Source organism: Notolabrus celidotus, chromosome 7 (genome assembly GCF_009762535.1).
Source record: "Notolabrus celidotus isolate fNotCel1 chromosome 7, fNotCel1.pri, whole genome shotgun sequence".
Classification (NCBI taxonomy): Eukaryota; Metazoa; Chordata; class Actinopteri; order Labriformes; family Labridae; genus Notolabrus; species Notolabrus celidotus.
In genome coordinates, this window is record NC_048278.1 from 32,248,257 (window position 1) to 32,274,438 (window position 26,182).

Below are 26,182 nucleotides of genomic sequence, written 5' to 3' on the forward strand. Positions count from 1 at the left end.
AAAGTCTGGCTGTCTGGGTCAAAATCTGACACTTAATTACCTTGTAAAGGTTTTTGTCTGTCTGTTCCCATTCAGCAGTTTATATAATGTATAGCTCTGTATTTGAAAACCCTGACACGGTGTGAAAGCCGTGTATCCTCTGACTGTCAGCTTTTCAGGAGGCTGTTTTTGACTTGGTGCTCGGTTTTTCAAGTGTTGATTCAGCCTTCAAAAGTCAAGAGCTGCTTTTATCCTCAGAGTGACATGTTTTTAATTCAAGTGAAAAGACATGCCAATCTTTAAAACTTGTGTTGTAGCACAAAAAATGGATGCAAAAAAGAAAGAAAAGTGTTAAGGAATTTCATACCATTAACAGTATTTAGTGCATATTTGTTAAAAATGAAACAGAAACTTTGAGGACAAAAAAAGCTGACAGTGACTAACTACAGCTCACATCCCTGATGTTTTGAAAAATCTTTACTACCTGGCTCTTTATTCTTATCAAATACTTGATTCTGATTGGTCAAAACCTCATAAAAAAGGAGATTCTAAACAACAAAAGCAACGCAAGGGACAACCTCATCACTCACATTATAGCAAATCAGTCAAAGGAGCATATTTCATCTCTGCCTGTTGCATTTCTTTAATTCTCCATGTAAAGCACATTGAGCTTACTTGTAATGAAATGTGCTTTATCAATAAAATTGATATTGCTATTGCTATTATGGCAACATGCAAGTTTTCATCTCAGGCTGGTCTTTAGAGCGGGGAAATAATGACAGCTGCTGAGAGCAGCCTGAGGATCTACTGGACCCCAACCACCTCTGACAGATAGTTCACTTCAACGTCCCGCTCACCGAGTCTGGACCATGGACTGTATAAATAATGGACGTAGTATCTGTGACGTCACCCATCTGTCTCTGAAGCGCTGTTTTGAGGCCAATCGTCTGGCGGAAGTCATATTGGAAATGTCGAACTCAACACAAAGTTCTGCTGTTGAGCGATTGTGCATAAAGAGGTGGACTTTGAGCCTTCTAGCAAACAGCTACGGTGTTCCCGCCTGTCAATCAAGTCAACTGTGCCTCTCATTGGAAGACAAGTAATCTTAATATCTTTGAAATTAGCACGTTATGAAAAAATTCACCCCCCGTACAGTGTGTGCCGATCGAGAAATTAGCTATCTAGACTACATTCGTCCTTTGTACCAGGCTGTAAACATGTTTATTTCTGCTGTAAACATCTTTTCTGAATTGGTGTGTTTGTAGTTTCTGGTACTTCTGGAGCCAGCCTCAAGCGGATCCTCGATGAACTGCAGTTTGTAGCACTTCCGCATTGGACTCATATTTTTAGACCAGAGGTTGCCGCTTGGTCTGGACTCTTATTCACAAAACCCTCTGCTCACTACACACTATCCCTTATACAAGCAATCCCAAACATGTTGATGCCAACTCATTTTGTTTGATTGGCTACAATAGATGATGAAAAAATGATGGTGATGAGAATACTGAACTGTGTCTAAAACTCACATTGAGTAAGAAAGAAAGTTGCACAGTGACATTACATTATGTTAGTTCCTATAAAAAAGTGCAAGATCAAGTGTTTCAATTTTACTAACCCACAGGCAGTACAGGGTATGTGAACACACTGGTGCAGTTTAAGTAGCATTTCATGAAATGTAAGAGCTTTCACTTCATAAATCATGTGAGTGTTGAACAGAAAACTGCTAGCAACAACATTGAATCCATCCAGTTGCTATAAAGTATTTTTTGTAGAGTAAGCATATAGTGTAGCATTATACAGCACTTTTCAAGAGCAGAGGTCACAAAGTGCTTCTCAATCCAAGATAGAGCTAGCTGGACTCACCATCATCATTTTTGTAGCATACATCCCAAGGCTGACTAGCTTAGCCAAAAGTTCAGCAGGCAAACTAGCAAATGAGTAATTTATTGACTGTTGCAATGCTAACATTTCCCCTTAAAGAGTGTGTTGAACAGATACACATTAGTACAAACAACAAGTTTATTCCACCCAGCAGTAGTTGTAAATACATTGCTAAGTTGCTAAAGCCCTGAGGCTTAGTTAGCATGGTGAACATTTTGAGTTTAGCATGCCAACAACTTAACTTTGGTCATTTCTGTTCCCATTGTCATTGGCATTGTGACACTTCTCAAACACACAATCAGTTATTTTTAGTGATGTTACGAGACGTGCCGAGGCTTCGAAGCGTGTGTCGAGTAATGGAGGGGGCGTTTCCGTGAAGCACGTATCGAGGCTTGTTTCATTGAGGGGAGGAGCCGAAAATGATGACGTCCGAAGCCTCGTTGCCCGGCTGTACCACGTGACTGCTTCGGCAAGTGGTTTGAAGATTTAGGAGTGAGGAGAGGAGGACAGGTAAGACAGAGCCAGCTAGAAAGAGGGGAATGAGGTGCGGACCTGTTGTGACTCTGGTGCGGTCTTGGCCAAATGGTGAAGTGCACACCCATGAAACATTAGGCCCAGGTTTGAGTCCAACTTGTGGCTTTTTAATTGCATTTTTTTCCTCACTCTCTCCCAGTTTCTACACTGTCCTCTCCTCTATAAATAAAAGATATCAAAGCCCCAAAAAATATAACTTAAAAAAGTAAAAAAAGAGGAGGATTTCCCCTGTGTGGTAAAATTTTGATTTGATAACACAAGCATATAGTTCCACAATCACTTTCACTGTCCTCTGTCTGCTTATGCCAATGCCATTTTCTTAAAGTGACAGAAAAATATAATTACACAACCTGCCATATCATATGATACACACACAGAATACATTCAAAACTATTTTATCATACACATATATGATCATTTATGTACAGAAATTATTTGGTCATAGATTTTTTGTAATTCATAGTCATTCCCATAGCAGACACAAACATTCAATGCATCACACATTATGTGGATTAGATCCAGCTGCCTGTGATTATACACCTGGCCAGTAGATGGTTTCGTGTGCACATGAAGCTTCGAGAAATTAACCCTTTCTCAAACCAATTGGCTCAAGTGGTTCGATGCCTCATGAGGCTTCATCTCACCATCACTAGTTATTTTACTTAGACATTCAAAGAAATTGATTATAGTGACATTTGAAACGTTTGCATGATGCTTTCATTCACATTACCTGCCAGCCAGGTGTCCATGCAGCATACTAGCAAAAAAAATTGGATGTCCAATGGGCTTTATATAGGTGGAATCTGGACTGTACCATGTTAATGGCAGTGCGGGGGAGTCTTATCCAAACATACTGATGAATTATTCTGTTGGGGCAAAGATTATGATTGGACATTGTGTCTTTTAAATGAGTGTCACGTATTTTCCTTTGTTAGATGTGAGCTAATTTTGGTTAATCTCATATTAGAGTTGCTGAGAGAACTTCAGAAGTCCTCTTTTTTGTATAGTATAGTGTTTAAAATACCAAAACAGCCTGAACTTCCTTGTGATAACCTTTCTCATGACATCCTACTCAGACTCTGGATTGGAAAGCTCTCTTGCTCACCTCTTCTGTCAGACAAGCAATGGTGGCCTTCAAGATTAAGAAGCTCCTGAGATGCATGATAAGTATGATCCTCCATTTTTTGTTAATTTTCTACCATCAAAACATATTTCAGTGGAAATTATTTGCACATAACCACTCTTCCTCGTCCTCAAACTGGCGTATTTCGTGCCATGTCTGTTCTGCTGAATCCAGGTCATTAATTCACTGTAAATCTTGAAGTTTTTCAAGGTAAGATCTACTTATTGGAAAGATCTAGGAGTGCAAACACAGAGCTTCTAATTTCAAAATAACACACTCTTGTGCTTGCATCATATGTTGATACTGGCTGTGTGCCATGTGAAATAAAAGTAGCAGTTTTAAAGCAGAACTCTTTCATAAACCCAAACAGAGAATGATTGAGAAACTGAGAATGGCTTATTCTGCAAATTTTCCATCCAAACATCATTTCACCCTTAACTGGAAGCTGGATGTGGAAACATGTTGCACCCTTTTAGTTCCAGAGGAGGATAGAAAATCACTTGTTAATATGGTCAAGACTGTAAATAGAATGCATTTTATAGTCTTTTTGAGCATTTCATTGTGTCCTCAGAGCAGAGTTTATCTTGGAAATGTCACATAATGTTGTAAACTGTCCTATATGATGGGAGGAGTCAAAATGTTGTTGGTTGCAAAGTGTTTCCCCTAAATTTGTATTTTGAAGTCCATTTCTGCTTCATATGACTTGCCTGAGCACTAAATATGATGATTCTCCATCCACTCTGATGTCCGTCTTTATAAAGTGAATTGCCACAATTACATTTTTTTAATGTAATATGCAGTCACAAATATTAAGAAAATACTCATTTAGTCTCTTTCTGTCTTTCTATTTACTTCTCAAAACCGGATATAAGATTATGAAATAGACACTCAGTTTGGTCCTGTAAATGTAAAGTGGTTTTCCACTCTTACAGGATCTAAAGGGGCGAGTAGGAAGGACTATGGCAGCCCATTCATTGTGACACCGGGTAATTAGGGAGCCAGAGAGATTCACAATGATGATGACATGATAATTGTAGGGATAGGCGGGTGATTTGTAGCATTACGGAGTCCTAGAAAGGGAAAGAGTAACTCCGACATGAAACAGCTAAACTGTGCTCTTAACCTAAATTTACTCCAAAATAACAATTAGATTAGATAATTCAAGAAACTGATTTTGAGAAGTTGCTTTTTATAAACTGAGATGAGAGCAAAGTGAAGTCTAGATTAGTGCAGCAAAGTTTTGTTACCTAGTTTTATTTAAAACTAGAGTGTTTACAGCAGCACAGTATGCATTCACAAAACTATGAAACTATTAAGTCCTGCTTCAAGTGTCATACAGTCAGGCACACTCCTATACCTGTTACCTCAGACATCCATGAAGAGCCATCAGCACAGGGCAGTTTGATGAATCTTACAGGGTTCCCACGCGTCCTGGATAACCTGGAAAACCTGGAAATCAGTTGACCAGTTTTCCAGTACTGGAAAACACCTGGAAAATGGGAGAAAAAGTAAAATGTCCTGGAAAATCACATATAGTCCTGGAAAATGATTCCAACATGGCTGCGTTTGACCTGACCCTATTAACAAAACACATCCCCATTCATTGAAAGTTGAGTGCACGCTGTGCTGGAAAAGACAGCGACACTGCGCAACTTTTTTCACATCTTTTCTCCTTCACTTCATAATCATGCATTCACAGAAAATGGGGGTATATTGTTTATGTTTTATGGTACATTTGGCTCAATTACCGTACTCTAGCTCAGTTGTTCTCAAAGTGGGGTCCTGGGACCCCTGGGGGTCTGCGAACCATAGCGTGGGGGTCTGTGAAATAATTTGAATACATTTCTAATAAATTATAAAATTGTGCTGTGTCATTACAAAACAGCATATACACCATTGTTATGATACCATTTGGTGGCTCGAAGGAATATGTGAGTCTTGTTACTGTTAATTTTCTGAAAGCGTTTAAGATCAATTACTTGAAAAGTATAAATGCTGTCATGTTGAGTCCACAAGGAAGGAAATGACCCTCTGTTTTAAAGTATACAAGTGGTTTTTACTTGATTCAAATTGAAGTGTTATCTGTTTATCACTATGGTACAGGTCTGAAGTATTTACATTGATACGTTTTACAATACAAATAGTTCCAAGGGCAACTAAGAGTGCAAAAGGTAGTAAACATGTGCTTTAGTGATGGGAAGTTGGGCTCTTTTCAGAGAGCCGGCTCTTTCGACTCTCAAACGGCTCTTAATTTAGGATCTTTTGTAGCCGTATATTCTACCTTGATTTTGCAAAAAATTATAGTTTGTGTTGAAAACCCTTTACGTACGGTGTTTTATGAGAAGCCTTATAATGCCCAATTGTGTGCATTTCTTCCGTTACAAAATCATTCTCACCCTGATCCTAGGGTTATGATTAGGGTTAGGGTTAGGATTGTGGTTAGGGTTAGGATTAGGATTAGGGTTAGGGTTAGGGTTAGGGTTAGGGTTAGGGTTTTGATTAGGGTTAGGGTTAGGATTAGGTTTAGAGTTAGGATTAGGGTTAGGGTTAGGATTAGGTTTAGAGTTAGGATTAGGGTTAGGGTTAGGATTGTGATTAGGGTTAGGATAAGGGTTTTGATTAGGGTTAGGGTTAGGATTAGGGTTAGGGTTAGGATTAGGATTAGGGTTAGGATTAGGGTTAGGGTTAGGGTTAGGGTTAGGGTTAGGATTAGGGTTAGGGTTAGGATTAGGATTAGGGTTAGGGTTAGGGTTATGATTAGGGTTAGGGTTAGGGTTAGGATTAGGGTTGGGATTAGGGTTAGGGTTAGGGTTAGGATTAGGGTTAGGATTAGGATTAGGGTTAGGGTTAGGGTTATGATTAGGGTTAGGGTTAGGGTTAGGATTAGGGTTAGGATTAGGGTTAGGGTTAGGGTTAGGATTAGGATTAGGGTTAGGATTAGGGTTAAGGTTAGGGTTAGGGTTAGGATTAGGGCTAGGGTTGGGATTAGGGTTAGGGTTAGGATTAGGGTTATGATTAGGGTTAGGGTTAGGGTTAGGGTTATGATTAGGGTTAGGGTTAGGGTTAGGGTTAGGGTTGGGTTAGGATTAGGGTTGGGGTTAGGGTTAGGGTTAGGGTTAGGGTTAGGATTAGGGTTAGGATTAGGGTTAGGGTTGGGATTAGGGTTAGGATTAGGGCTAGGGTTGGGATTAGGGTTAGGATTAGGGCTAGGGTTGGGATTAGGGTTAGGGTTAGGATTAGGATTAGGGTTAGGGTTAGGATTAGGGTTAGGGTTAGGGTTAGGGTTAGGATTAGGGTTAGGGTTAGGGTTAGGATTAGGGTTAGGGTTAGGGTTAGGGTTAAGATTAGGGTTAGGTTTAGAACCAGATCTAAACTTAAGCATACAGAACTAGAACAAAACTCATGCAAACAGAACCAGAATCAAACTCAACCTGAACCAAACCAGAATCAAACTCAACCAGAACCAAACCAGAACCAAACCAGAACCAAACCAGAACCAAACCAGAACCAAACCAGAACTGAACCAGAACCGACCCAGAACTGAACCAGACCCGAACCAGAGACGAACCAGAAACGTACCAGAACTGAACCAGAACCGAACAGAACCGAACAGAACCAGAACCGAACAGAACCAGAACCGAACAGAACCATACCAGAACCGAACCAGAGTTGAACCAGAACCGAACCAGACCCGAACTAGAACCGAACCAGAACCGAACCAGAACTGAACCAGAACCGAACCGGAACCGAACCAGAACCGAACCAGAACCGTACCAGAACCATACCAGAGCCGAACCAGACTTGAACCAGAACCGAACCAGACCCGAACCAGAACCGAACCGGAACCGAATCGGAACCGAACCGAACCAGAACTGAAGCAGAACCGAACCGAACCAGAACCGAATCAGAACCGAACCAGAACCGTACCAGAACCGAACCAGAACCGAACCAGAACCAAACTCAAGCAAACAGAACCAGAACCAACTCAGGTAAACCAAACCAGAACCAAACTCAAGCAAACAGAACTAGAACCAAACTCAAGCAAACAGAACCAGAACCAAACTCAAGCAAACAGAACCAGAACCAAACTCAAGCAAACATTATTAATGTCCTCAGGTTGGTATTGAGAAAAATCAGATGCCTCAGCTCGGATGGGCTGATCCGATTTCTCCTCTCAGTGAGTATTTGCCCGGTCTTTAAGAAGAATCTCTGAAGGAACAGATGAAGCCAGGATACACAGCCTCCCCTCCACCACCCGTATCCTATATCCTCACATATGATTGGCCACATGGCCGCCATGCTGACCAATCAAAACAAAGTTCTGCTGTGAGCAGAGCTGGGGCTGAGCTCTGAGAGAGCTAAGGAGGGAAAGGAAAAAACTGGGAGCCGTCTCTCTCTCTTGATGCGAGCCGGCTCTTCTGATTCACTATAAAGCATCGACTCTCAGAGCTGCAGCTTTTGATCATGACACATCACTAATGTGCTTAATCTTAATCTTACAATTATGAGGGGGCCATGGACAATTTTCTCACCTGTAAGGGGTCCCTGGCTATTCTATTATCAATTTGCCATCATTTTTAAGCATGTAAGAGATGATTTCATGGATAGCCATAGACTACATGTCTTTCAATGTAGACTTCCACTGAGAGGAACATATTAGACTATTTGGGAACTAAATTAGGAACTAAATTTAGACGGTCATACCAGCTTGATCATCAATGAAAATGTCCTGGAAATGTCCTGGAAAATGATCTCTGGAAAAGAGTGGTAACCCTGATCTTATTCCTATACTAAAGCCTTAAAGGAATTGCAGTGTAAAAGTTATCACCCTGAAAACAAAGATCTGTGTTGGTTGTCCAATTCAGTGTCTTTTTATTGGGTTCTTACCAATGACTGTTTTTCCTTGAAGACAGGACACATTGTTCTTCACTCATTGTTATTTAATTAGGAACAGATAAGAGATGCTCTACAGCCAATCTCAGATCCTGCCTTGAAATAATAAAGTTTTGATTCATTAGCACGATTGTGTTTGACTGTGTTTATCTCATTGACCCTTTATTTTTTTTTCTGACCTAAACATCACTTACCATTGCAATGTTCTGCACAGCACCTGAAGCCGCTGCCACGTACTCTATGACTTCATTTTTATAAAGAATAAAAATGGTTCTTTCCATGTACCTGATAAGCTACCGACAGGCTCAAGGAAAACATGAATACAGCCATTTCCTCCTGATTATCTATGAGTCTAAGAGTTCTTTACCCTGCTTCCAACAAAAAATAATCTACTGCTAATATTGTATTCTGCATTATATGAAGTGAAGGCCTGGTGGTGCCGCTGAAAGAAAATTCATCTACTTGTGATCCGTCCAGATATGTGCCTATCAGAGGGAGTGTCTGATCTATTCATCCTTCAGAGTCAGAGAGCTACAGAGGTGCTCTTCATTGCATCTAAAAAACACATGAAAGGCAGAACAATATAAACTAAAGATGTATGATTAAAACACAACCACTGGCCTGTTCCACTTGTAACTATGACTCCACATATCATCATAACTTTGCTCTGGGATGTTCCAGGTCCTCTGTGGTGTGCAGCCTCTGTTTGTGCAGACTGACCACTCTGAGTAAAGGCATGGCTGGAAAATCCCGATCTGAGACCAAGCGTTCTGGACTCTCTCGAAAGCTTCTGTTCCCTTTGACGGTCTGAGGCCGTCCAGGAGGACAAAGAAGGGGAATCATGATGATATCAACTGATGCTGTCATCTACTGTTGACTTTAAGTATTGCAACAAAAAGTTACTCTTTGTTAAAAAGTGAGAGATGAATCATTGAAAGTAAAGAAATATGCAAAATGATGTTATTTATTCTTGTTTGACACGTTTATGTCCACACATTCACAAATGATATCAACTACAACCAAAGTCAGACTGACATTTTCAAATGTTACCCCACTTTTTTTGTTTTCTTTATATATTAGTATTAAATATCCTCCTGATGCACTTCATATAACTGGATTTTTAGAGTCTGTTGTGGTCTTTCAACCTGGTTTTGCGGTAACAGCATGAAAACTGAGATGATGGTCTAACATGTGGTCTGTTAAGAAGAGAGGGAAAGCACATACAAAGCTCACCAACACTTTAACGTCACAGTGAAGAGAAGTTTAAGTGTCAGGGGAATAAAATAACCAGCAGACATCAGTGCTTGGTCATCCTCTCTTCCAGTTATGTTTCTTTATTTGACCTGTTTATTGTCTGACATTAAATTAAAGTTAAACTGTCTGTAGAGCTCACTGTGGCTCGATGATCATTGCACTTTACTCCACAATAGTCCTCTGTAGTACCCTTCTTGATCCTCTTCCAGCGGTTCTTGAGTTTCTCGGCTCAGCACCTGTCCGCGGTGATGGCCCGGTGTGTGTGTGCGTGTGTGTGTGTGCGTGTGTGTGTGTGCGTGTGTGTGTGTGTGTGTGTGTGTGTGTGTGTGTGTGCGTGCGTGGGTGAACTTGGCGTCTGCGTGGTTTGTTTGCCAACAGCAGCTTCAACAATGTGTGACTGTGTCAACACTGCTACCACTCTGCCTCGCTCGTCCTCGTCCTCCTCGCTCAATCCTCAAAGCGGGAGGAGACAGCATGGAGGCCAGTCAGCAGATTTCTTTCTCCTGCTTCACCGTGTTTACTGAGGGTTTCCACCTGGAGAGAGAAGAAAGAAAATCAACGGTCTGACAAAGGACTGAGGAATTTTCTTAAGGCTAGACAGGACGGGATTTGAGAAGTACTTAAGTCAAGAGTCCAAAGCTAGTGCATACATTTGGGAAAAAAGGCTGTTTTCCAGATCCAAAAGTCACATCACTTAAACTGCTTGGACTAGGTTTTCTCCCTTAAAGACTTTTCCCTCAGTGTAAAATAGCAGAACCTGAGGATGATATAACACTTCATCCTTTCATGCATGCATCTCAAAACCGACTAACAGGCTTCCTGTTCAATGCAGAATCAATTTCAAGATCCTTCTAACCACATAAAAAGCTCTGCATGGTCTCGCCCCCAGTTACATTTCCAAACTCCTCGTCCACTCAGATCATTAAATCTCGGCCTTCTATCCATCCCCCGGCTCTAACTTTAAAACAAAAAGGTGACCGTGCTTTTTCAATCTACGCCCCCTCCCTCTGGAATTTGCTCCGTCTGCAAAGTCTGTTGACAGCTTTCAGGAACTACTCAAAACATATTTGTGTACACAGGCCTTCAAAGAAACTCCTGTCTAATTTCTAAGGTTGTCTGTCTAGTGCTTTGTTTGTCTGATTATTTCTGCACATGTATTTTGTTTCTATTTTTTATTTTTGTTGTGCCTGTGAAGCACTTTGTAACCAAGAGTTTTACTTACTTACTTACTTACTAATTTAAGTAACTTGATCTAAAATAATCTAATCTACCTTAAAAAAAACCTCAGCATGTTAAATCTTTGTAAAACTAAAAAGGTAGAGCTGCAACTGCTGATTAATTTATTGATCAAAAGAAAATTTAGGCCACATTTTTTGATCATGGATTCATTGTTTCAGTCATTTTTCAAGCAGAAAGTTACACCAATTGCAGCTTAAAGATTCTTAAATGTAAAAATGCTCTACTCGTCTTTGTAAATAATGACAGTATGAATGAACATTGAGTCTTCTGGTTTGTTTAGACTGTTATCTTAAGACACCTCTTTGGCCACTCAGTAAACTGGGATTATTTTAATTACATTTTTGACATTTTATAGACTAAAAGATGAATCTATTAATTATGACAGTTCATGCCTATTTAATTAAATGTAAGAGTTAGTTACAGCCCTACTGATGAAAAAAAGTCATTATGAGGAGGTAACAGTATAAAGATCATAACCTCTAAAAGGTCCTTAACATCAGTAATCAGGAGCAGTGAGGATTCAGTCAGTATGTGTTATTGTAAAATGTCCTTTAAAAATGAACTGGAGGTGTAACTGCAGAGATGGTAGTGAACCTGCCATCAGTACAACATTGCTACACACACTGTTCGTGTTTCTGTTCTGCGGCTGTTTGCAGCCCCCACCTGTTGAACATGTCAGCTAAACAGCTTCTTCAGTTTGGAGAAGAAGCCTTCTTCTTCTTCTTGCTGCTGCTGTTTCTGTGTGTCCTGTCCCTCCTCTGAGCTGCTCGCCTTTGCACCAGAACCTGAAGTGCTGCTGCCCCCTGCTGGATACAAGCACACTCTACATGAGCTTCTATTGACATTAAACAGGGACTGACTGACTATCTTGTTTTCTGTCTGCACACTAGTGAGGAGTGATGCTTGGACCGAGTGGTGCAGTTGAACTCTAACCTTTACTTGCAGAAGGAGTGACGCCGTTGACCGACCCCTGAACGTCCGTCTCCTCTTCAGCGTAACTGAGCAGCAGAGAGCGCTGCTTACGAGTCAGCTTCCTGCAGGAGAGAGACCACAGACACAGTTTATTGATGCAGACTGAGACATCAACATCAGAGCTTGAGCAGAGAGAGAGGGCCTTCTGGCATGAAAGGAGAAGTATCCATTTTTAAAAGTTACAAATGTATCATTAGAATAAGAATATATATTCAAATTATGGTTATAGAGATTTTAAAGTTAAGAAAATAAAAGCACAAATCAGACGGTGACCATACTTTTCATTACACCATTAAGACATTTCTATGAGCATGTATTTAGATGACACTTTCAATCTACAATGAATAAATCATTGTGTTAATTGTTGATGCCATGAGTGGTTTATTTTCATGATTTGCAAAACACTGTCATCTAAATTTCATACAGCCTGGCTGAATAAGTGTTCTCATCAATATATTTCACAGTGTTTCTGTGCTCTTCTTACTTTGGTACTTTGATTTTGATGTGAACATAGTGATCTCCATAGCTGTAGCTGTTCATCCTACGAATGCCTTTCCCATGAAGCCGGATCACTTGATCCGCCTGGCAACTCGGAGGAATCTGGAAACACAAATCATTTGTACATTAAACCTTTAAATAAATAAATTAATCTCAAGGACTCCAGAAAGTACAGTTGTGAGTTAAATGGAATGATTAAACACTACCAAATAAGTACTTTTCTCCAAAAATAGAACATTCTTAAGAGAAAAAAAGGCCTTCAAATAGATTAACAGTGTCAGCTTTAAGGCGTTTTTGGACCGGAGGAACTTTACCCCTGAACTACGTGCGTTTCAACTGGAGGCACCAGGGTCTAAATTTAGTTCAGGGGTAGTTAATCTCCCCCGTGAAAAGCCCCTGCTTTGGGGGGTAGTACTTTTCAAAGGTCCCGGGACTTTCGGGGGGCAGGGCCTGCAATGCTGAACGTGTCTGATTGGTAGATTACCTGCTGTGTTTTTATTCCGCCCGCCGTCCACAATAACATCACACACATCTGTGATTCACTTGATTTCTCTTTCTTTCATTAGTTTTTATTTGTTCTATCTTTTTTGTATGTGGTTGTACTTTTCAAAAGAAGAAGCTGTGATTCTCTTGATTTAGCAGCTTGTAACAGTAGTCTTCTCTCAGCCCAGCACGAATGCATCTCTCCCGGTGTTACCATTTTAAAAGTGACCCTGTAAACTGGAGACCTTCAGCTGAACGTGTCAGTGTTTGTGGAGTTTACACAGCTGTTGAAACACAGATGGAGTTCCTGGGAATGCGAACTAGTTTAGTTTTTTATTAAAATTTCAAAATATCCTCATCAGATATTTAATGATCGTCTAAAGACGTTTGCGAGGGATGCATCCGGCTGAAAGTCGACAGTTAACAGGGTCGCAGTTTAAACCAAAACACCGGCAATCACTGCCACAGCTTTTTGAGTTAAAAACGATTTAAAAGCCGTTAACTGAACCCACATTTATCTTTTTAATTTGACTCCAAATGAAGAAGAACTAGCTGGCTGTGTATCCTGAGCAGCAAAAGAAGCCCTCCTTCTTTACTCACCACCATACTGATGGTTTCATAGAGGCCCTGTCCCGTGGCTGTTCCCCCCAGGATGGCTTGAGCTATGGAGATCATCACATCTGAGTGGATGTCCACTCCGTTGCGCCTGAACACTGGACTTCTCTGCACCTGTGTGGAGACACATTAAATAAAGAGCATTAACTCTAAAAACTCCATCACAGCATTAAAAAACGAATAGACGTCATTATTTCTGCAAACTCACCCTGAATGTGATGAGGATTTCTTTCTTTCCTACAGACATGCGCACCGTCTGACCGTTCTCCACTCCTGTAGGACAACATGAGTGTTTTCACTTGTGAGTCGTTCTTTTTTATATCAAGGTGTGATTATGTCTTAATGTTTATCTGTCACTATTAGACACGATGGGGGAAACCTACCAGCAGGCACAGGTACAGAGACAGTCTGCCTCTTCTTCATCTGACCTGAACCCCGGCATAGCCCACAGGGTGTGGTTATGATTGACCCTTTCCCCCCGCAGCGTCTGCAGGTGGTGCGCATCATGAAAGGACCCGTATTGACCGACTCCTGTAGGGGACGACACAGAGAGGACTTCATCACAGCTTCAGGTTCACAGCACAGAGACTTTAAACAACTGTGGTCACACTTAGAGCTTGATGCGATCGCTTGATGCTGTCGCCTGAAGGTCTACAACTCACCATGCCAGTGCCGTTACAATATTGACACTGAGACACCTTAGTGCCCGGCTCGCTGCCCTTTCCGTCACACCTGGGGCAGCTGTCATCAATGTTTATATTCAGATCCTTACTGGCACCCTTAGCTGCCTCTGAAAAGGTCAGCTCCATCACAAACTGTGGAAGAAGAAGAACTTGAATTTAGATTAATAGATATTGAATTTTAAAATATTGATGCCCACATGACTTGAATTCTGACCTCAGGTCTTTGCTCGAACATGTTGTTGATGTCTCCAAAGCCCATTCCTCCAGAAAACTCTCCAAAGATCTTCCTGAAGAGCTCCTCGGGGTCTACGTTGGCCCCCCCTGCCCTGTAGTAGTGCTGCTGCTGGCTCTGCCCAGCCCGGTTCGGGTTGAAGCCGGCCGCTCCGTATGTGTCATACTGTTTCCTCTTCACCTCATCACTCAGAATCTTCAAACACAATCACACACATGAAAAATAAAACAATGCAGATAAGTTTGAGGATCTCTGTCTTCACTTGAATAGGGCTGCTTTTTTAAATACTGATGCATGCTTCTTTTAAGTAGATAGTGAACTGAATCATCTTGTAACAGGTACGTCGTTGTTGTTTTTTTACCTCATAGGCTTCAGCCAGCTTGGCAAACTTCTCTTTGGCCTCCGGGTCATCTGGGTTTGTGTCTGGGTGGTACTTCTTCGCCAACTATAGAGACGAGAGGTAGAAGACACAATAAGCACAAAAGGAGAAAAAAATATATTATATAACAGATATTATAACAGATATAAAGCAGATATTTCCACAACAGTTAAACAAAGTAGCGTGTCTCTGACCTGGTAGTACGACTTCTTGATGTCTTTCTGTGTCGCAGTACGGGAGACACCCAAGACTTGATAAAAGTCATCTTTGTTTGCCCGATGGCTGCTGGTATGAAAAGAGTAGCTGGTTGTGCCACAGGGACATCTTGTACCTGTAGAGAAAGGACCCAAAGAGGAGTATCTTACCCAGTGCACTGCTTTTCAAATGGTGATAAGATATCTTCAATATTCACTGATGAGGAGCCTGTTTATGCAAAGCCTTTATAAAGAAGTCTTGATAATAATCATGGCAGTAAATCATCTACAAAGTCAAATATTATTGCATTCAAGCCTCAATGTGTTATTAAAATATGTAATTTTTTTTATCATTTACTTCTTTATTTGACAAATGCATGAAACATGGCTTCATGAAGTCTATAAAGTGTCTTCACACAGGTGTCTAACCATGGCTAATTTACAACGCATGTCCCTTATTAAGCTTCCAAGCACAAAATAGGATCAGTGCAGTGTGTATAATAATTATGTTTAGGTCCTTGTCTGTATGATTTTTGCATAAGTGTAAGTGTAGAACAGCCTCCCCTACTAGGGATGGGCAATGATTTTCAAATATCCATTCGCTTTGTAAAAATCTACAAGTTACTTTGATTATTTTCTCATTTCAAAAGTACAACTTTTAAGCATTTTTACCAGTTCCTGGTTGTAATACATCAGATATATTGATCATGATATGTAACCAGTTCCTGCAAGGCACTTATAAAATACCAAGCTGGAGCAATGAGCTTAATTTAGGAAGCATTGCATCTATTATATTAAATGGTTATTATATAGCCTGCAAAGTGCAGCCATTCAAGAAAATGAATAATGCATGTCATTGCACAGAAGTACTTTTTGTAGCCTTTGTTGAATGTGGTTGTCAAATCATGCAGCTCGACAGGACACTTCTTATACAAAGTTTGATCCAAAAAGCAACTAAGCTTAGTAGAAGTTCTATTCATGTTTCCTCTCTCATTCAAAGCCCAACATTTTAAAGCAACTAGTAGATATAGCTAGATATGTAAGCCTCAAAGCTTTCTATATTCTTTATTTCAGACTCAAAGGTCCATATTATCATAAAAGGTATAAAATTTTAAATTTGAGACATGTGTTCCAGTGTTTCCAGAAACAAGACAAACACTGTGTGTCACTTAATGTGGGCTGAGTGAGCTCCCTTTAAATGTCATGATCTAAATCTGCGAGGGGGCACATACTTTTAAACATAACATTTCTCAGCACAGCATGAAATGTAGGGACATCATTAGAGACAAACAAAAATCTTGCACAAGTCCATCTTGGTACTTTGCATCATAATAATATGCAACCTGGAGCTTTCTCATTTTAGCCCTACTGTAACTGCACCACAACTGAGCACTATATTTATTTCTAGTTTCTAGTTTTCATACATACAGCTACATGTTTGTGGTGAACATGGTGTGTATATTGTCCCTGCAGTGACACCATGATGAGGGAGAGGTAAAGGATGCAGACACAGAGGAGGTGTGTCAGTGAGGTTAGTGTTGGCTCATGATGTAACCTTATTTAAAACTTGAACACAGGACAGTTACATCACACACAGACACAGAGAGATCACATGGTGGCCTTTAACTGAGTGTGTGCTCTCACTGTAAACAACACAAAGCCAGGAGACCTTGGTGTTAGACACACAGACTGCTGGCTTTACTAAAAGTTAAAGAACACTTCTGAAAGGAAACTTTTAAAGTATTATGCTAACTGTTAGCTTCCTCACCTGTCAGCCCTCTCAATGTCACGACATGCCCGTGTGTCCAGGAGCTAAAGCTAGCTGCTGTCCCTCCCCGGTGAGTCTGTGATATCGTCTCTGCACAGACTCCTGCATGTCTGCTGGGGACTCTCAAGAATCGACCGCTGCGGTGTGCAGAAGAAGCTGTTAGCAGGCGTGCAGTGAGCCGGGCAGCGGAGGACGCCATTGTTAGCGTCACTACCGGTGTCAGGGGGGTCGGCGGGGGTCTGCGCATGTGCAGAAGTGGCTGGGAATAATAATCTGTAATGATGATAATAATCTTTATTTGGATAGCACTTTTTTCAAATGGTTTAATATTACAAGAAACCAAAAGACAATAAAAGAGAAATGTGAGGAAGACGATGATTTAAAGTTTAAGAAAAAAAAACTGCAGGGAGGTGACAGCACAAATAAATGACAGGTAGATAAAAAGGTTAAGACTGACAATAAACAAAAGATAAAACAATGTTGGAAGACTAAAAACAATAATAGATGAAATATTAAAACAATTAAAATATCAGAAATATAAAATATAAAATGATAAAATCCTGCCAGTGATACTGCTTGAAAAATAACAAAGAAATCTGGATTAAAACACGTTCAGGTGACCTGTCCTGTAAAAGCACATCCATAAAATATGCTTTTAAAAGAGATTTAAAAGAGGATAAAGAAGGGGGCAATCTGATCTCCACAGGGATGTTGATCCAGAGGAGCTCTGATCAGAATCAGAATCAGAATCAGAAATACTTTATTTATCCCGGGGGGGACTTCAGTTATTATAGTATGCTTTTATAAACAGTATGTAAGAAAGTCAAAATATTGAATAGAAAGAAGGAATACAAAATGATGTAAATTTGAATAAAATAAAGTAAAATAAAATGATAATAAAGTATATGCAGAATATTTAGAATGATCTATGTACAAAAGCGCTGGGAATGAAGGTGATGTATACAATAGAGAAGGCCCGGTCACCTTTAGTCCTCAGCCTCGACTGTGGGCCAGTGCAGAGCCTTGGCTGAGAAAACTTAGGGTACATATGGGGTGAGGAGATCAGAAATGCACTGGGGTGCAAGTCCAGAGCATGCTTTAAAAGTCAACAGTATAATCTTAAAATCAATTCTAAAATCTATCAGGGGCCAATGAAGGGAAGCTAAAACAGGAGTGATGTGATCTCTCTTTTGGGTTCTTGTGAGGAGTCGAATAGACACACTTTAGGGTAGATACTTATACTTTACATTAGTATCCCTGTGGTATAGTTCTTTAAAAATTTAACATACAATAGTATCCATTTCACATCAACGTATCTGTAAATTGGTTGTTCTTTAAAATGTGAATTAAACACATCTGGCTTAGTGTAGTTTTTAGTTTTGAGTGATTGGTCTGCCACAACAGAATATCCTTAAGAAGCAGTGGTGGGGGTTTGGCAAAATGTTCATGTGCAAAATTATCAGGACAAGAGTTCAGTTATATATTCCTTTTATCGTTTTAAACACCGTCTGTTTTTTATTTTTCATGAAGTGGAAACTTGTGAACCTTTTTGCTTCTCTCTGTTTCATGGCAATCAGCTGTATTTCAACATCCTTTATTTCCCTTTATTTTCAATGAAATGTTTATTATGATAAGGCTGACATTTTATTTGAGTTAAAAGTAAACACTCCAGTGTGCAGAAAGAGCTTTTTTAACTCTTTAAGGTCTTTGACAATTCCCGATCCAGCCAGTAGGTGGCGATATAAAGCTGTAAATGAAAGACACTGCAGGTTTACTCGACCAGTTAACTTGATTAAGTTTAAGTTAAGAATCTGACTTGTATTTTGTAAGAGCTGTGAATAATGAACATTGTTGATTATAAAAGGTGATAAAATCAAATATAACAACATATCCTAGAGATCTTATGGTGCTCTGACTCAGCTGCAGACTCTAAGCAGACTTAAGTGTTATGGGTGTCCCAGGGTTAAGGTTCAAAGGTCACTGAGAGGGTGTTGGAGCAAGAACAATGTTTCTTTGCATTAGTCAGGTGTCAAGACATGAGTCAGACTTGCTTCAGTTTAGCTTAACACTTGGAAATTTCTGTATGAAGTGGCAGAATAACATTTTCTTGGTCACACTGGAATTTAGTCATTCAGGCTTTACAGAAGGTTGCAAGAAATGTATATAGATGTTATGAAATAAAGCAATTTAACTGAAAAATGCACAGTGTTAGTAAAAAAAGTTAGTTTTAAAGTTAGTTAGTTATATGAATGCCTGATAATTCCTGAAATATTTTCTTACGAGCACAAAGCAAAGATGCTTTGTCCATTGACGTCACACAAATATGTGTTTAGCTAACTTCCAAACTCCAAACTGTCTCTGGTTATGTCAGGGTTTTTTTATGAAGCAAACATGCTGAATGGATGTCAGTGTGTGTGACCTGATGAAAGGGAAGCTCTTGCTCCCTTTCTGATTCCCCTCCTTCCTCCCTGCCATCCCTCGCTCATTCCCCGCCGTCACCAAGGCGACCTGCAAAACAGCATCCCAGCTGCGTGCGTCTGAGAGGAATGCAGTCCCAGAGGAGGCTGACATTTGCCACACAGTAATGTAAATATAACTGCAAGCAGTGGCTCGTACAGCACTAACAACATCTTACACTCATCACTAAGAAAACTCAGATATAGAGTGAGGTCTGCGTGTGAATGTTTGCAGGCAAAATATTAAACAAAAGGTTTACATCACACGTTTTGGATGTTTCACTCAATATATGTGACTCCTTCTTCTTCTCCGGTCTTTCTTTGCTCTTTAATCCCTCAGGCCGTGGAGATGGAGGGTCTGAGGTCAAGTCATCACATCAGTGGGAGGTGGGGCGAGGGTGTCAATCTTAACTCAACTACTTATGCTCCTTTACCCTCCACCTCTAGACACACACTTACACACACAACCCCCCTTAGACGTAACACCAAGCTGTTTTAACATTAGGGGTTCAGCGTATGGCTGCACAATATATTTCAATTACAGCAATTTCACTGAAATGGAATGCCAGTCTTATGCAATAGAAATATTGCATAAGACTGGCTTGATTGCAATAAATGAGAAATGTATTTAATGCAACCAATCAATGCTGTCGTGGCAACTTTTAGCAAAAACCTTCTTAGCCACTTCTGCAGGACGTGACATTTCTGACTGGTGCGTTGTAAAGCAGGTTTACTTAAAAATGAAATGTATGCCGTATGAAATTAAACAAACTGAGAATTTATTAAAAATATTGACAAACCAAAATCACTTCTCTAGTCGCTAACAACTTCTATTTCCATAAAAGCGGCAAAACTATTTAAAAAAAACAAAAACAAAGCTACGGTTAGAAAATATGCTGCTCCTTGTCCTGCTCAGATAAAAGCACACATTGCAGCGCACATGCTCAGTTGCTCCCATTTGACAAGCACCAATTACCTGCAGCATGACAATTAAAGGCACATACATTCAAATTACTCTATGGCTCTGACAAATGCTTTCTCATTCAGCATGTGCAGATGTATCTGTTGGGTAGAGGCCTGTGTATAATGGTTCTGTTAACACAATTACTGGTCAAAACATAATAGCAGCAGCAGAAAGACATAGAAACTATGAGTTATAGCTGCAATGCACCTTTGATACTTCTTTTATTATCCCACTTTTTATAGTTACTGCAGTATTGTTCAATGTATACATGGCTTGTTCTGAAAGCCCGTCGACTTTACACTGAACTGGGTAGGTCAGCAGTCTCCATTGATGCCCCTATCTCATGGAATACCCTCCAACAGTCTTTGAAGATGATATCTATTCCGTCTTCTGCAGAGTTCAAGACGTTGATCTCTTACCACTGTGTCTCAAATTGTTTCTGTTTTAATCTATCTACTGTTTTGTGAATAATTATGTGTGTTTGTTTCAGTGTTTCTGATGTGCCTGTGATGTTGATGGCATTGGAAATGAGGGAAACCTAAATGTCTTTTCGAGAATAAATAAAGGTTTTGAATTGAATACAACATTTCCTCATACCACAGTGCAACACAGCAGTGTTCATTAACAGGCACTGTACTGTCAGATATTTCTGCACTCCTATAGTGGAAATGAACAAACTTCTCTCTCTTTCTCATCATCCTTGTGTTAATCTTCTATCTGACCCTTAAAATACAACCGATATGCAAAAAAACTTCTAAAAACTAACACTGTACGCTACATTTTTTAAGTCAAACATTTGACTTTGTACATTTTAAAAATGGTTCATGCATTGCCATTTGTCTGCTTGCTTGAGTTGTATGTTTTGTCTCTTGTGTTGTTAAGACACCCTGACCCCTAAATTTGCTCTACTCTAGTAAAGTAAAACACTTCAGGAGAGGAATGCTAATGTTCCTGTAGTCCTCCATCACTTACACTCCTGGTCCTTCTGACTTAAAGAGGTGGGATTTATCTAATTGTCCCCCGGTGACACTCTATCATCAGCCTCACTGACATTTTCCTGACATGAATAAACATCAGAGATGCAGAAAGGAAAACTACATGAAGATTTTTTTTGTTTGTTGCCAGCTTTTCACAATAAAATAATGATCTCAGAGCCAGAGGAGGCCAAACGTCTCACATTCATGTTTCAGAAACACACAGCTGCTGAAACCAGAGCGTCTATCAACAGCCGAGAGAGCGAGCAGAAGTCAAACTGTGTCCAGGATGACACTCCACACTCCTCTCTGTTATGGAGATGTAGCAGCTGTTATGGTTACAGACCATGCTTCTGAATTACTGAATGGTCTCACAGTATCTCTGTCTTTCTGTGTGTGTGTGTGTGCATTCCCTTGAAGACAATCTGCAGTGTCTACATGAGAACATCAGATGATAAATATGAGCTCTTCTGCAGAGAGAGAGGGCAAACTATTCAAGAGAACTGGTGCGAGGTATTCCTGTGAATAGAAACATCTTGTTGCATCTTTTGACTTTAAAAAAAATAAGTCAGTGCAAAGTTTTGTGTGTTTTCTTCAATTCTCCATTGAAATTCCTCTCATTTATTTCTGTGCATGTGTCCTTTAATATGAACTATTGTCTTGTGTTGCATTCAGTAATTTCTTCTGTCACTGTGCGCTTTTCTTCATTCTCCACTGCAATTTTCAATTTTCCTCAGGTCTTAAGTATTATGTAAACCTGAGGCAGATGATTTTCTGAGCAGAGGGGAGCAGCGCAACAAGCTGGAAACACAGCATTGATAAATTATTGCCTCCTTAAAGGTGACATATCATACAAAATTGACTTTTTAATGGTTCTTTACCTGAAATATGTGTCCCTGGCATGTCTACAAACCCCCCGAGAATGAAAAAAATCTTTTCTGCCCCTGTTTTGATTTCTACACCTTTCTGTCAATGTGTGTGAAACGAGCCGTTTCAGACTTCCGTGTTTTTGTTACGTAACAACAATATCCGGTCTGTCACGGAGTCAGAGCTCGGAGCTTGTTCAGCCCATAGACTGTATGAAATAATACTGAATCCCTCCCCCGTTTTTCATTACCTGCACAAATGTGTGCTAACAAGGAGCTTAGGAGGGAGGCATGCTAGTTGTAGGCTGTCTTAATAAACACAAAGGTCGGTTTTACTCCCCACGTCTGCAGATTTGAAGATATAGTGGATGATTTTTATTTGTCATGGATAAGTGCTAGCGCTAGTTAGCATAGCCACATAGCTATATGTTCATAGCTGTAGCTGTAGCTGTAGCTGTAGCTGTAGCTGTAGCTGTAGCTGTAGCTGTAGCTGTGTACCAAGACACACGTCGACATACTGACAAATAAAACAACAAGAAACACTAAATCTGTGACCAATCCTTCATAAAAGGTCCTGCTGCCTTTCTGGCAGAGGTCGGTTTTACTCCCCACGTCTGCAGATTTGAAGATCTAGTGGATGATTTTTATTTATCATGGATAAGTGCTAGCGCTAGTTAGCATAGCCACATAGCTACATGTTCGTAGCTGTGTACCAAGACACACGTCTACATACTGATAAATAAAACAACAAGAAACACTAAATCTATGACCAATCGTTCAGAAAGGTCCTGCTACAGGCGCCTCTCCGTCAGGATCAGATTCAGAGGGTTGAAGTAATGCGATCTCTGGGCAGCCGTGTATATTCAGCCAACATGTAAACATTAGATCAACGTGCTGGAGAGCCGAGGCACATCCACTTCCGGAGGGGGCGTGGTCAGAGGGAAAACAGAGTGTTCTGATGAGGAATGAAGAAGAGGACTTTTCAGGCATGCCAAAATCTGATTTCAAAGGGTTTTTTTGAGCATAAACTTTAAAGACATGTTTTGGGGACCTCTTAGACCAATCTATATTGATGAAAAAAGCGTGATATGTCCCCTTTAAAAGTCCATGGAGTAAGATTTGTGAGGTTGTAATGATGGAAATCAAATAGGAATTCAATAAAAACCCTACTGACCTGAATGTAGGACAGGGTTTCTCTACCTTCACGTACAGCTGAAAAAGTGGGGTTGTCTTATAGTCTGGGTCTAGACCTTTAAATGCAAATATTTATTCACAGCAGTGGAAGTCGCATCATGAATGAAGCCAGCTGTCACTCACAACTACAGCGCCAAGGGGATGAGAGATGGAGCGACACAGGGATTGTCTAGAGCAAAGTGACTCTGAAGGAGGCAAAGTTAACAGATGACCGAGGTGGAGCAATGATGCATATTTTAAGATAATGGTTATCAATGCAGATGAGAGAATCTCAGATTCGCAGAGACAATCTTACCCCGGTCCTCAAAGTGGCTGCGACCAAGAGACTTCCAGGAGAACTAAGAAACAGGTCGAATGCCCAACACCTGAGCCGCCATCCAGCTGGAAGCCTTGGAAATCACCTTAGAGGCTACACATGATTGTTCTTTAATGAAGACGGATGGCCTATGACCAATAAACTACAACTTATTTACTATTTCTACAGTATTGAAGGTAAACACCACAATGATAAGTGCTTTATTTACACACATGATTACATTTCAGTTTAGTTTAAAGGTAACACTTGAGTGTGAAAGATATTGAAACATAATTTCACCCGCTGTTGTTCAGTGGTGTGTGAATGTGTACGAATGCCATTAGCTAATACCAATGGTCCCTTACTATAGCAGCCATCAGTGATTGAATGTGGTAGGAATGGGTGAATTTGTAAAAGCCCTTTGAGTCATCAGAAAGACTAGAAATGCGCAAAGTCCATTTACCATTTGTTACCACAAATGGAGCTTTCAGTTTGAGTACCCAAAAGGCTGCATGGAACGGACAAACCAAACAGTGCATTTTGTATACAAGTAGTTGAATTTAATTTATGGAACATGTTAGCAAACTGTTGGCTCATTGGCTTTATTTTTATTTTTCTGTAAAGTGACTTTGAGTGCCATGAAAAGGGCTACACAAATCCGATCAATTATTATAACTATTATTATTTAGTCATTTCAAGCAGACATGCAACATTAGCATAAATCCGGGGTAATCTGCCATCTTGGCAAGTAAAAATCCAATATTCATTCTTCTTTTACTTCCATTTAGGTCCCAATCAACCACAACTTTCTTCCCTTCATGGTGTGAAGATAGCGCCATGTGAATTTCTTGGAAGTCTCCACTGAAAACACATCTTGCTGCTTCTTGAAACAAGGCTAATTAAAGCAGACAGACTTCATAAAAACAGCCAAGTTTCCAGAAAGTAACACAGTTGGGTTTGAGTGTAAACAAGATAGATTACAAGTTTATTTTCTTACAACTTGTTTAAATGGATTCTTTCCATCTGTCTCATTATGTACCAATGCCTGCTGTTATTGTATGTGAAGTATTTGATGAGATATGGTATCCTAACAACTGCATGTAGGTGGTCTCCTCCTCTGTTAGATAACTTGTTGCTAATATGTGTCCAGTCTCCAGTGGGAGTACTTGGATTACACGGCCCTGTTCCAGCCTCTCTATCTTTCCCTTAATCACATCATTTTCATCGGGCTGCCTAAGCCAAGCATAAAATGCCAATCAAGCAGCGATGACCTCATGTGATGAATCAGAACATCACATTTCAGGAAACCAAGCGTGTGAAAGCAAACACTGTGAAAAATTGGAGCTTATATTCATGGCCCGGGGTTGGTGTTTGTCCTCTGTCGGTATGGTTGCTATGAATCATGGAGCTGTACCAACTGAAGCTGGAACAACAGCAAATAATGGCGATGTTAGCCGTGACATGGCAAGGGGGTTTGTGATGGCTGCCGTCCCTGCTTTCCACTCAGACTCTGAGGCCTTGAGGTTGCTGGACAGAGACTGGGTCAGTTTGGACTTCACTGCTGAGGCCTTGAGATAATTTAATAATTACAGAGTCCGGTCTATTGACAATAAAATCACTGTAAACTCAAGACGCAGAATTACAGGTTTTATGACGGGATGTAATTGAGAGCGTTTACACTTTGAACTGGAAGCCAAGCAGACGTAGGTTCTGGGTTAGAGGCATGTTTAAAAACTTACACCAGTGGTTTAAATCTCAAAACAAGGAGTACCTTTCTTGTGGGCAGGTTAGTTGTCATATTGTGCAACCAAACATTAATTTAGTGATGAATCCAAAAGATACAAACATATCTGTCAGGTTGAGCAAGTCAGTGAGTTTTTGAAAAGAGTCAGAGATTTCACTCTGTAAAAACATCTACATGGAGAGGCTGATAAAGGATCCTGACCACACTGTCAGACAGGAATAACAATCACTAACAACCTGAGTGTTGCTCAAAGTAACAATCCTGAAATGTCAGTTTTGTCCTCTTTGGCACCACCTGTGGCGAAACACAGTACTGCAGGTAAACAACTCCCCTGAACATGGATTGTGTAGTGTTGATCTTGAATGAGCTCTTGCTTCAGAAGTTGAATCATCTTGTCATCAATCTGTTCATTCAAACTTTATAAGAAGATGGACAGCACAACCACTTCCAAAAAGTGAAGACAAAGCTTTACTGAAGTTCAAGAACAGCCCTAGTACAGGGCAGCGGTGGCTACGACCGAGCACAGGAAGAGACCGGAAATCTCAAGCTCAAGTAGACCCCCAAATTAAGAGGATGTGTTTGTCAGGTGGTTATGAGAAAGAGACATCAGGTGTGAAATCCGTTCAGTTCAAGATGCCAGTCTGAACTCGCTCACAGGTGTCACTCCATAATCTAAAATCTTGGTAAATGGTAAAGAGACTTACTTATATTGCGCTTTTCTAGTCTTTCTGACCTCTAAATGCGCTCACACTACTCGTGACATTCACCCATTCAGACCGTATTCACTCACCTCTGAACAACAGCAGGAGCAATTTAGGGTTCAGTGTCTTGCCCAAGGACACTTCGGCATGTGACAGCAGGAGCTGGACTGAACCTCCAGCCTTCCGATTGATAGATACCGACTCTACCCACTGAGCAATAGCTGCCCTATTTCTTTCAGATTGTTGCATTAAAGCTCTTAT

The 26,182-nt window shown here is 40.3% G+C and overlaps 1 protein-coding gene across 2 annotated transcripts; it reads right to left on the reverse strand.

The window, feature by feature from the left end:
* Positions 1-9,975: 9,975 nt before the first annotated feature.
* Positions 9,976-16,957, reverse strand: LOC117815740 (dnaJ homolog subfamily A member 3, mitochondrial-like). Of its 2 annotated transcripts, XM_034687631.1 has the most exons (12): positions 16,728-16,957; positions 14,960-15,096; positions 14,748-14,831; positions 14,369-14,581; positions 14,134-14,286; positions 13,855-14,002; positions 13,680-13,744; positions 13,457-13,585; positions 12,360-12,475; positions 11,837-11,937; positions 11,567-11,709; positions 9,976-10,198 (listed from the first exon to the last, which is right to left on the reverse strand). In XM_034687631.1, exons 1-11 carry the CDS (start codon positions 16,924-16,926, stop codon positions 11,579-11,581), a joined length of 1,476 nt encoding a protein of 491 aa, XP_034543522.1. In that variant the 5' UTR covers positions 16,927-16,957; the 3' UTR covers positions 9,976-10,198; positions 11,567-11,578. The 2 variants fall into 2 exon arrangements, with proteins under 2 accessions (XP_034543522.1, XP_034543524.1); XM_034687633.1 differs by lacking the exon at positions 11,567-11,709.
* Between the last annotated feature and the right edge of the window lie 9,225 nt (positions 16,958-26,182).

Coding starts and splice junctions, on each gene's coding strand:
- LOC117815740 (XM_034687631.1), bottom strand. CDS start 16,926: ATGGCGTCCTCCGCTGCCCGGCTCACTGCACGCCTGCTAACAGCTTCT. Junction 13,745..13,854: donor CTCTGTACCTGTGCCTGCTG/GTAGGTTTCCCC, acceptor GTTGTCCTACAG/GAGTGGAGAACGGTCAGACG. Junction 13,586..13,679: donor AAATCCTCATCACATTCAGG/GTGAGTTTGCAG, acceptor GTCTCCACACAG/GTGCAGAGAAGTCCAGTGTT.